Raw genomic sequence first — 12,135 nt, forward strand, 5'->3', positions numbered from 1 at the left:
TAATCCAAGGACAAGGATCCCCTACCCAAAATAGAAAATCATACAACGTGTCATGACTATAACAAAAGAAGTAGAGTATGGGTTTAATCGAAAAAGAAGGGAGAGAAAGATGAGTTCAATGGCTAAGATTTTAGCCTTGTACCAAGCATGGTAGAGAAAATGGGTAGGGGATCTTTGTCCTTAATCCAAAGTCAAGTTGAGTATTTGAGTTTTTATATATCCAATTAATACTAAAAGGCGTCTCAACCGAATATGCGTATAATTAGAGTTATTTACACTTACATCCTATGAGATTTATCGTTTTTTCATATATATCATTTGGGGTTTCAAAAATTACACATACATTCCTTGAGGTTTCAAAACTGTTGTATATAACCTCTTGCAAGAGAAAACAATAAATAAATAAAGAAGAAAATATTTGTATTGAAGTTGGACCTTACACCTTGAGTAATCTTATTAAGCCATTATACCCCTTAGCATGTTTTTTGCCTTACACCTTAAGTAATCTTATTAAGCCATTACACTCCTTAGCATGTCTTTTTGCATACTTTTTCATCATTTTTCGTCTCACTGTATGGGGTTATATGCAATAATTTTAAAACCTCAGAAGGTGTATGTGTAATTTTTGAAACTGCAGATGATGTTATATAAAAAGCTGATAAACTTAAGGGGTATAAGTGTAAATAACGCATATAATTAATGTTGTTTCCTCATTTTTATACTAATGAAAGACTATCCGATGTGAGATTATATCCATTGTGCAGATATATATGCCCGCAAAATTCAGTTTTTAAAACAAATGTATTGAAAACTTAATTGTAGTATATATACAAACAGAAATTCCTGTATGTAATTACAGGTTAGTAAATTAAGTTGATTAATAACAATAAAAGTGAATTTAATAAAGAAGAGCAAATTAGAAATATTGCTGAAATTTAACAACATAAATATAGAGTGTTAGTACTGTACTGTACCATCATGGCCATGGAGGTTCAGTGGCTGTCAACTTTTGAGAACAAAGTTGTTCCAATCTGCCCCAAAAGTGACCATGCACCGACTTCTCATTTGTCCACAGCGAAGACACACACACACACATAATTTTTCTTTTTCCTTGGCTGGTCAAACATCACAGGAACCTTCAGAGCCACCAATGTTCAAGTAAAGCAAAATACAAATGGAGAAGCAAAGCTGTATACGTAATTTCATACCAGTGGATTATTAATCATCTCCATGTGAATGTGATGTGATCAGCCTCTCACATATATGCATGAGCATGTGGGTTTGCTTGTTTTGTTCACAACTTGTTTGGCAAATGGTATATTCATATGGAATCACGTACTGATGAATCTTTTTTTATTGTTTATCAATCAAGAAAGGGAAAGTAACAACAACAGTACTCTCATTGTAAGTGAAAAAATAAATAAACGAAAGTGAAAATTATTAGTTTGATATGCATTGTTGGCTCATTCGTTTTTGGGTCACAGTGATTGTCTAACGTGGTATTATAGCCTTATTTGCAAGAGGTTCTAGGTTTGAATCCTCCATATCCTCAATTTTGTATGTCAGTGTGTTACTTTGACTTAATTGGGAAGATGAAACACTAAGCCTTAGCTAGCTAGCTTATTAGTCCATCTCATAAATAATGTGCAATATCATGCAATTTATCTCATATGCATGATGCATGCACGAAGTTTCTAATTGATGCAAAATGTTCTTTATGGAAAAGAGAAAGGAAGAGAACTTTAACTGAGCCAAACAAAGAAATGGACCTTGGAAGATAAGCTATAAACACTAACCTTATAGCTTAATTATCAATCTATTCATAAATATGTGAGTACTATGCAATTTATCACCAACTGATGCTTTTTCATGTATGCTATAATTTTTGGTGTTGAACTTTGTTGCCTTATCACATGGCAGCTATGAGCAAGTGTGGGGCTTGGCCATAATGGGGAGCAACTTTTTAGAGTTCTAGTTCTGTATGCCTGCCCAAAAATGTGCCCCTAATCTGCTATCTTTGCTAGTAGTTGCAGGGTCCAATCACCCCATATCTTTGTACAGAGACACCATACCCATCACTAATTATTGATCGTCACCTTTGAAATTGAGTGTGTTGTTGACCTTGTCTCAATTCTAAAGGGAACTTGTGGTTTGAGCTAGCAATGGCTGATATAGTGCAGTCCTATTGAGCATAGCAAACTGTTTGCTTGGCTGATGTGCCATGTTGAGTCAGAATCCCATGAAGCCAAAATAAAATCCTTCTCATTTTGTTTTGGAACAATTGATATGCACACAAAATCAGTTGCAATACATGTGCATGGCTTATCCATTTGCAGTGGTGTGTGCTGGTCACTAGCACAAAAGAGACTGATCAACACAACAAAGGGACTGCATGCTATCATTTTTTTGATATGGTTTGCTCTTTGTCTTTAGGACTCTGAAAAAAGGGATGAAGAAACAGTCAAAATTTGTGTATAATACAGACTGAATATGCAATATACACTAACTGTTTGATTGCCACTATTCATATACATACACACTAATTAACATAAAGAGGGCCGGGGTAATTGAAATTCAAATGTGCATGCAAGTTTAGGAATTGTTGGTTATTTTAAAAAGTCAAGGGGGTTATAGTTCTTCTGGACGGAGGGAGAGGCAATTAATCTTCTTACAAGAGTACTTAATCATGGACATAATGATTATTTCACTTCTTTCCCACAAATGACAACTAAAGCTAGGTGTTTTGGGTTGTTAAGTTTGGGGGATTATTGAGTTTTAGTGACATCGATCTTTTCTCATTATCAGGACTATTAGGTCAGCAACCCTTTCTTTTACATTGTTTTTTAAGTTTGGGTGAAATTTTTCTATAGTCAATAACATAATTCAAAACCCATAGAGATATGCTTAAGTGAATTTGACTTTAATCTCAACTCAATTAGTCAAGTGTCATATCCAAAAGCTAATCAAGGGCATGAAACCTCTTTAGTTTTTCATTTTGGCACACAAAACTGACCCAGATGGTAAAATCATTAGGCTTGTTTTTATATGATTGTTTATAACTTTGTTTAGAGTACTGCTTAGGTTCCAATATGTTTTAGCCAATACTTTGATGTGAAATCACACCTATTTTGTTTCATTAATTATCCAGATCCACTCCAAAGAAAACCAAGCCAAGGCCAATGGTCAAAGTGGGTCCATTGTTTCATGACTAGGTTCTCACCAAAAGGAATGATTTGTAGTCTGACTGGGACAAATATTGGACCCATACAATGTCCCTCAAAAGGAGGTTAAGATGTTTTAGAGGAAAATGGGACTCTGACTAAGTCCTTGGGACCCAATTCTGCTTCCCTTACACTGATGTTGTCCCCCTTTTTGAGCTTAATTTATGTTTCACCTCATGAATTTGTCTACCAGCCTCTCAAGTTTGAAGAACCTACCCTTGTCATGGCCACCATGATAAATAATTGTTTCATCTACCAATAGATAAGGAAAACTAACAAGAGACATAACCTCTCAAACCTATCTCAAACCCACTTTGTACCCTCACTCTAATTTCCATTAATAGTGAAAATAATCTAAGACAAACTTTAACTCTATGCACCCAAAATAAGTATCTTAACTTTTTCATTAATTACAATATATAAGATTAGATTAGTTTTCAATTTAAATATATTAAAAGTATAATATAGCACCAGAAATGTTCAAGCACTTTGACGTCAAGTGTTTTGATAGAAAACATGTCTTAAGTTGATGGTGAAAATCTAATGGTTAAACCAATAAATGCATTAAAAGTATGTAAAAGTATGTACAAAATACATTGGAGGAAATTGAATCCTGAACATATTCTAATCTTAATCCATTACCTCACTTATCTTCACCACTTGGACTAACTCCAAAGGTGTAATGTATGTTTTTTATTAATTGTTTTAGATTTTTGTCCTCTCAATTAGAGCTTAATAAGTTCCTATTAAATTATGTGTGATGTCAACTGCTTTAACATTCCTTGATGTAGCACAATTTTCTTAAGCTTGACACAAGATGGTGAGTCAAATATTATGGCTCCGAAAGTGGATGAAATTATTGATCTCATTATATTAGTCTTAAATCACTTTTACACATTCATATGTTTGGGTGCAAATGTCATATAAAAGCACATATGCTTTCCACTCGACAGCATGGGGTTTAATATGGTTTTGGTACAAATTCTTGTCAAATTCTTGTCAACTTTTTGGCTGCATTTTGAATTTGTATGAAATTTATTACAGTCAAGTCAAAACACATGGGCTAAATATGTAGTTGCATTTCAGAATGTAGAAAATTAATTCTGATTTAGAAATATTCATTGTTTCTTGCATTCGATCTAATTCATTGGAACATAGAGTGGTTGTTAGTTTACACAAGGGTTTGGGGATCTGAAATGGAAGAGGGATATCTAGACAATTTTCAAGGGATCAAGGCCCAGATGCCATAGTTGGGTGGCCAACAAAAAAGAAGTTAGGCCCAAGATAGGCTCAGTTGGCCCAGATGCGAATAGTTGGCCTCAGCTACAATGTCATGCTTCCACTTAGAAATTTGTCTTCAAAGTGTGACAAGCAGTTAAGCATTCCTTATTACTTTCTAATGTGTATAAACAAATGATAAGACAATTACATTTAAGGCACTCTTGTATCCTAATAGAAACGAAAATAATTTACAGCATAGCTCCTCAGCCTCCTCCACACCTATTTTAAGAGTCCAATCTTCTGCTTGTATTTTCTGTGCTGATATTATACATTTGTCCAAAACAATGTATTTTTAGACTTCCATTTAACAATATCAACACAGAAAACAAAAGGATCGTATTTTCTATTTCAAACCCCAAATTCTGTGAGTTCCCCATTCATTCATCAACAACAGAAAAATCTGGCTCTGCTGGCTTCTGCAACGATACAACCCCAGAATCTGACCCAGAATGGTTATTGACACCCCTCCTAGTGCTTGCAGCTAGCCTTGCTGCATATGTAGCCAAGCCTGACAGAGGTGTGGGTTGTGCAGGCTCAGTAGCTGTGGGATTTTCCATAGCCTTGAGCTCAGCTGCTTCCTTACGTTTCTTATGCCGGCGCCATGCTGCCTGTATGAAACATGCAGCCCATAACCGCCACTGGTGTGAATAGAACCGGAACTTGTGCCTAAGTTGCTTGCTATGAAGTCTTCTAAATTGGGATGCTACAAATTTCAAGTCCTCTGCTACTAGAGCAAATGCTTCTACTTCAGAAATGGCTTTGACTGTGCGCGTTGAAGATGGGAGTATGACACTTGGACGAGGGTCCAAGGCCCATGTCAGCAGTTCCTCCCCACAGAAGTCACCCGGACCAATATGGCATGAGTTGAAGAATCCAGTGCGGCCACCATTGGTGGTGTAAGAGTCAAGGTGGCCTCGGATTATGAAGAGCATTTCATTGACAGGGTCACCTTCACGCACTAGAATTGTGCCTTCAGTACACAAGGCAGGTTTAAGCCTCTCACATATTGCATCTAGCATCCTTTCATCCATTTGATCAAACCAAGGAACCTGTTCATATAATGTAAACAATGACACCAAATTACTAATAATTATACCTTTCCACAAGTTAGGTACATCACAAACATAATCCAGTTGGAGCTGCAGATTATCAGGCTACTTTCTTTATCCTCACAGATCTCCTGAACTGGTTATTGAACCAAAAGAATTAACAATTAACACTACTGGTTAAATTATAGCTAATAGTAACTTACTCGGCGAACAAGGTCAAGGCAAAGGTGGCGCTTGATGTCTCTTCGAAGATCCATAGGTAGGCCTTTAAGAAGAGTTTCCTCATCAACTCCTCGAGTAGCCAACCACTTATACTGATCATACTTCCGCACAGACAGTCTTAATTCTGGAGGCAGCTGCCTATGACGCATCCATTGTTCTGTATCAGTTCTCTTAATCCTCCACTCCTCTAGTCGGACAGTTGTGGATTGGAGGTATGTCTGCCATTGTAATGAGTGATCAGAATTTAGAATTAAACACTAAAAAGACAAAAAAAATTAACAATACAATAGTTGCAGGTAGAATTAAGATGATTGGTTGATATGTGAAGCACAAAACAGGCCCCTAATTAGCAATGGACCTCATAAATATGGCAACAGACATAACCAAGCTAAAACATATGTTCACAGGTGACATGTCTTCTCCAGACTATCTAGATGCTCAGATTTCAGATGTATGTCAAAAACAAGTTAAAGCATTGAGATGTACCGATCAAGGACTTACTTGCATATTACCAATCAGCAATCCAAAGAGAACCAGCCCAAGAGTCGCAATAATTATGGCAAAAACTATTTCTCCGACGTAAGTGCTTGTGGAAAGATTTTGTCCCAAGGAACTGCACACATGATTTAGAAAAAAAAAAATGCATGAGTCTGGACCTATGGTAGAGGATTCTTCAATGATGTATATGGGGCAAATAGTTTCCCAGTGAAAATAAAATAAATTTCAATTTTTTCAGTGGAAATGAAATAAACCAAAAGCTTTTCTTTTCCTTCTCATAGAGAAAATCAGGTCTGTAACTTTATGATTATCTAGTTTAAATTCAGTGAGGCTAAACAATGTTAGCCCCAAATTCTCAAAAACATTTGGAGAAAAGATTTTAAATGTTACAGATAGAAGTTGCTCCCAATTCTACAAAGAGCAGAAGATGGTAATCTTTAATTCTCATTTACAATGTGGAAATGCACATCAAAAACAGAGATTTGTAGAAATGAAACTTACCTGAGGTTTCTTAGACCCCACCAAAGACAGTAAAAGTATTTGTTGAAGAACGATGAGGTTGTAACATCATATTTCACCGCATCACCATATATACCAAACTGATAATAGCTTTTATCTGGATCGCATAGATTTGTGACATTACTCGACTGGAACCAGGACTTCCTTTCTGGCTCTACAATCCTGTGGCAATCAAAGTAACCATATTCACAAAAAGTCTTGTCATCACAGACACTTCTCCAGCATGCTTCTTGCCGCTCAATTGAAAGAAGGTACCAACAAGCTCCTAAAACCTTTTCAAGAAAAAAAAATAACAAAGAGCAATATGCATGAGATTTCAGTTTGTCTTACATACTAGATTTAAATGAATCAGAAAGGTGTGAACAAATTCTACTAGATAACCAGGAAGATGAAGAGCATATAGGTTTTGTTTAAATATGAGAATATGAATTGAGGAATTTTGATTTTAGTCTTTGGTACAAATTGTTTGAATTATATTTGATGACAGATGAATGTCTAAGGTTCTAAGGAGAAAGTAAAACGGTGATTGAAAAGAAGGTTCCCTTGCCAAGTTAATGAATTTTAAAAACCGGCTTTTCAAGTTTCAACAAAAAGAAAGCTGCACAAGTATCTATCTTATTCAGAGTTCCAAAAAAGAAACAGCAGGTTACTTTGCACTTACATGACTTGCCAACATGTATAGCATCAGATTGTATGCAGCCCCTGCCCATGCTGTCTCTGTCACAACGCCGGTGGCCTTAACAATTTGTGATGAGAGAGGAAATATAAGAGCAAGTCTTGGTATGTACTGAAAGATTATGATGAACCGAAGGACGTTTTTGGTGTTTGTCATTGTTGAACCCTTAAGAGTGGGGATTACAATCCAAATCAATACCTGAAAGGAAGATGAACAATAAGGACTAAATTTAGTGCATGTTAGCTTTATCTCAATAGGGCCAGTACAAGAAGATTCAAGTAACATACCTGAGGAAGGGGCAGGGCAGCAATGAGGTCTATCCAGAAACCGAAGCGTAGGTACTTCATTGCAATCTTTGAAGAGTCTATAACAAGCTCTCCTCTCCCAAATACACGAGAGGAAGGTGCAATATAAGCTTTACGAAATCTAATAAAAATTTGAATTATGTAAAAAACATCAGCTACTGATCGAAGAATTGTAAGAATGACTTCAAGTGGTATTCTAATATCAATGCAGACTTCATTTCTGACCATTGGCAAGTAAAAGAATAGAGGGTCTACAAACAATGAAATTAAACAAGCTACTAAGAAAATCTTGTTCCATCGGTGAATAGTAGGTCCTCGGGGATCCAATATTTTCTTATTCACTCTCTCATAGTCCTCTGAAAAGACTCTGGACAGTACTTTGGCTCTTAAAGATTTCCCAGTCTTCCCAGGCAACTCCTTCTCAACCATGGTGCTGGGCTCTGGTACTTGTGTCCCATCAATGTTGTACTTAAACTTAACAACACCAACTCCATTGATCGTAGGCAGCTTTGATAATTCAAGATCATCTTGAAATCTGAAATCCCATATGTGAATGCAAAATTTAGAAGCCATCTTATAATACCAAGCTCTATTATTAGCCTACAAACTTATACTTACAATAGCATAAACAGCAATCAAATTATAAATACTACTTTAAATATTGTAACATAAACTATCAGATCAGAAATACTGTTTGAAATTAAAACAGGATTTAGAAAGGAGATGCACCTTACAGATCTTGAATTACCATAAGCCATAGCAGTCTTCTTAGAATATCACTTTGTTTTCAAATAACAGAATTGACCTGTAGTAGATAAATACCAAAGGGTTAAATATATATTAGGCCATGAATCTACTGTATGCAAATATCAGGGGGTCCTCGACATATAACTGACAATGACCCAGCATGAGTTCAAAGCCACAAGAGAAAGAAAGACCTTCCATGGTTGCATTCACCAGGAATCATGTGAACATGTGAAATAAAGATGACCTCAACATGGGGATGAAGCTGTAAAGACTCTACCCCCTTCTTAGGCCCCAAAGTGTAAGTCAAACATATGATAAATGTCTTTAATGTTTGATATAAACTGCATAGAGAGTTTGGAATCCACCTTGAGGAAAAAAGTTCTTTTTTTTATTTTTCATATAAAATAAGAAAAATAAAACATTTCCCAAAACCATATGTAAATAGTCTTTATTGTATTGAATGTGTCAAAATTGTATAGCACCCAGAGTCTGAAAATTGTGATTATTTTTTCCCAAATAATTCATGGACCAGGAATTGCACAAATGAAACTGACCATTCACCCCATTAAGAAATTTGGTCTACGAAGACCATAAATAGAAGAATCGAATAAAAATAATTTAAATAAGTATTAAAGTTGAAAACTGATTACCATACCAATATTTAAATCAAGATTAAACAAATAAGTATAGCAGGTTCAGCATTCTGGCTAATGGGTTCTATTTAAAATAAAATACAAATTGAACTAGAACCCCATACGAACTTGAGAAGGTAAGCATAGTTTGTTAAAGAGATTCCAACAATGGGAGTAACACTACTGATAGGGGGAGAGAGAGAGAGAGAGAGAGAGAGAGACTTACAAGCATTTCACTCTGCCACTTCCAAGCTTCACCAAACCATGAAATCACTCTCTTTCAAGATGTTTCTAACATCTCTCTATTTTCTGGTTTCTTACTGATTCTCAACTCAAAACCCCAATTTGTAAGAAACAAACAAAAACTCAAAAACCCCAATAACTATTTATCCAAAAAGAAAATACTGAGCAAGGAAACAATGAGTAATGAGCTGGAAATGGAGGGTCCCTGTTCTATGGGTGAAAAAAGCAATGTTCAGTGTTACAACTTGAAGAGCCTCTCCATTGTTCTTGTCGTCTGAAAAACAAGTTTGGATTGGGAATTTTGAGAAAGTGACATAAGTATTAAGCTTTTTAAGGAAAGAAATATTTATATTTCAATTTTTATTAATATATTCCAAAAATATAGAATATATATGGTAGTTATATATCTTTCCCCCATTGCTCATTGATCATATCATATACGCTACCAATTAAGAAAGACAGAGAGACAGAGCCACAAGAGTCTGTCCAAACTTTGCAAATAAGAGAGGAGCTACAGAAGTTGAGAAAAGACAAGAAGATGCTTCCCTTGCTTTGTTTATTCAATTTCTATTGATCTAATTATTTTTGAAGGGTCAGATGTTATTTATTTTACTATATTTACACTTGTTTTTCTCTTTGTAAAGATCCAAGGAGGAGTTGACTACGTTAGACATGCATGCCTATGGAGTCTTGACACGTGTTTTTTCTTTTGTCTTGAGTGCGGTTTCGAAGTTGTGACAAGTGGAATAATTTCCCTCTTAGAGACAACTTGATATGTTATTAATAAGGTGAGATTATTATCTTTAGATTTGATCCTAATTAACAACTACATTGTGTTGATGGAAAAACTTTTCTCCGTTCCAACAAAATTTGAAAAAAAAAAAAAATTTAAAGTTCCAATAAAATAATTCTGTAAAACTTGCATGCAGAGGAAGAACATTGGATTGACACTATTGCATGTGCTCTCTCAAGGATCTTTTAGGCAGTTATACTTAAATAAATAAAGATACTCCTAACAATAGAGGAAAAAAAGAGTAATAATGTTATGAATTTCAAATTTGTTTACCGAATTTCAGGGGCAAATCCAGCTATTGGGCTGCATGGTTTGTAGCCCATGCAATTTTTTTTTTCAACATTAACCACATAACCTTGCTCACTCTAACCCAATCTTACCCACCCCAGCCCATACTAGTTCCAAAACCTAGGTTGGCTTCTATCAAATTTGAATCTCAAATGACATAACTTTATCATATAATAGTTCACTCATCTTATTGTTTTATCATTTTTAAATAACTTAGAATTTATAATGTGACATATACCACATTATTCAGGACTTAAATTTAGTACACAATTTAGAATCGTAAAACTACTCATAAAAAAATTGTTTCAATAACACTAGTGTGGCATCTATCATAGTGGTGGACAGAGGTCTAGGTGGGTCAGGTTAGGACTCAACCAGCCGACCGCACTGAGAGGGTCGGTTTGGGGTGTTGTTGGCCCGTAATAGCCTAGTTTCTTTTCGGTGGCTCGGTTTTGATTTCAGTCAAGTTGTAAGTACAGTGGATCGGTTTTAGTTTAAGCTCGGCGAAAAGATGTTGAGATCGGAGAGAGAAAATGAGAGTTGAAGATATGAGGGAGCGCGATCTGAAAGAGGAGGTCACGATTGGATAGAAGGATAGAGAGAGAGAGGAAAGGGTCAGAGAGAAGACTGAAGAGGGAAATATGCGACAGTGGGCTGTGATCAATGCCTCGACGATGGGCTGTGATCGTCGCCTTGACGGTGGTGCGACGGTGGCCTACCCACTAGAGAATGGAGTCGGAGTCTCGAAGAAGATGACTATGTAACTGTAAGGAGAAAACTAGAGACGGGGAGGTAGCTGTGGGTGTTAGGTTAGAAAATTAGAAATTAGGTTATCTTAATACATATATATTTATAAATATAAACTTACTCGAGTTGGTCGGGTTGTTATTCGGATTAGAAAGCCCAAATTGAAACCTACCTAACAAATGTCGGGCTTAATTGAGATAATAGGTCGGTTTCTTTTGTGCAATGTGGGCCCGAGCCGAGCCTACCCAAGTCAGTTTTGGACCACCGGTTTTACGGGCCGGTAGGTTTTGTGTCCAGGCCTAATCTATCAAAAGCTTGTGATACCTACTGTAGGTCAAGTCATTATCTTTGACCAGAGCTTGGCCTAAGTGTTTGATTGATTAAATCATCTTGATCGTCCTTGACCATGACCCTTAATATATTCGGTTTTAATTTTTTTTAACTATTTTCCTTCCTTCATTTCTTTAAATCGATTTTAACACTATATAAATAAGGTCCCCATGATGTTAAAAATAATAATAATAATAAGGTCCCCGAAATCGACCGAGACCTTCTTCTTCTGATGGTTCACGGCTAGGTTGCTTCTTATGGTTTCTGGTTTCTGGTCGGCGAGGTTAATTGGTGTGACGACGAGGCTGGTTTTTGGTTTGTGGTTTCTTCTCACTTCTTCTTCTTCTTTCTTGTTTCTGGTGGGCGAGGTTGGTGTGACGGCGAGCATGGGTTGCTTGGCTTGGTAGCGCACCGGCGTCGGGAGGATGGCTTCAAGCTTGGCGGGACCCAGTCTCTAGGAAAAGAAGGTCCCAGCCACCGAAACCGCCTACATTGACCGACAACTAACCGTATCCGAAGTTATCGGTAACAGACTTTGTCAGTAGCGACAGAGGTTGCCAAGTTGGCCATACCGCTGGTAGCTG

At 36.4% G+C, this 12,135-nt stretch overlaps 1 protein-coding gene across 2 annotated transcripts; it reads right to left on the reverse strand.

The window, feature by feature from the left end:
• Positions 1 to 4,584: 4,584 nt before the first annotated feature.
• On the reverse strand, positions 4,585 to 9,400 carry CNGC15 (cyclic nucleotide-gated channel 15). 2 transcript variants are annotated; one of them, XM_086239060.1, is made up of 8 exons: positions 9,377 to 9,400; positions 8,501 to 8,576; positions 7,754 to 8,306; positions 7,452 to 7,664; positions 6,773 to 7,062; positions 6,275 to 6,386; positions 5,755 to 5,991; positions 4,585 to 5,551 (listed from the first exon to the last, which is right to left on the reverse strand). In XM_086239060.1, the coding sequence occupies exons 2-8, from the start codon at positions 8,527 to 8,529 to the stop codon at positions 4,880 to 4,882; spliced, it is 2,106 nt and encodes a 701-aa protein (XP_086095186.1). In that variant the 5' UTR covers positions 8,530 to 8,576; positions 9,377 to 9,400; the 3' UTR covers positions 4,585 to 4,879. The 2 variants fall into 2 exon arrangements, with proteins under 2 accessions (XP_086095186.1, XP_086095177.1); XM_086239051.1 differs by lacking the exon at positions 9,377 to 9,400 and having other exon boundaries at positions 8,501 to 8,679.
• Between the last annotated feature and the right edge of the window lie 2,735 nt (positions 9,401 to 12,135).

Source organism: Dryas octopetala, chromosome 1, assembly GCF_963921425.1.
Source record: "Dryas octopetala chromosome 1, drDryOcto1.1, whole genome shotgun sequence".
NCBI classification, from domain to species: Eukaryota; Viridiplantae; Streptophyta; class Magnoliopsida; order Rosales; family Rosaceae; genus Dryas; species Dryas octopetala.

Excerpts from the sequence above, each read along its gene's own strand:
- CNGC15 (XM_086239060.1), bottom strand. The coding sequence starts at position 8,529 with ATGGCTTATGGTAATTCAAGATCTGTAAG. Across the intron at positions 5,992-6,274 it reads TGCTGATTGGTAATATGCAA|ACATACCTCCAATCCACAAC; the intron begins GTAAGTCCTTGA and ends TTACAATGGCAG. Across the intron at positions 5,552-5,754 it reads GCCTTGACCTTGTTCGCCGA|GTTCCTTGGTTTGATCAAAT; the intron begins GTAAGTTACTAT and ends TTATATGAACAG.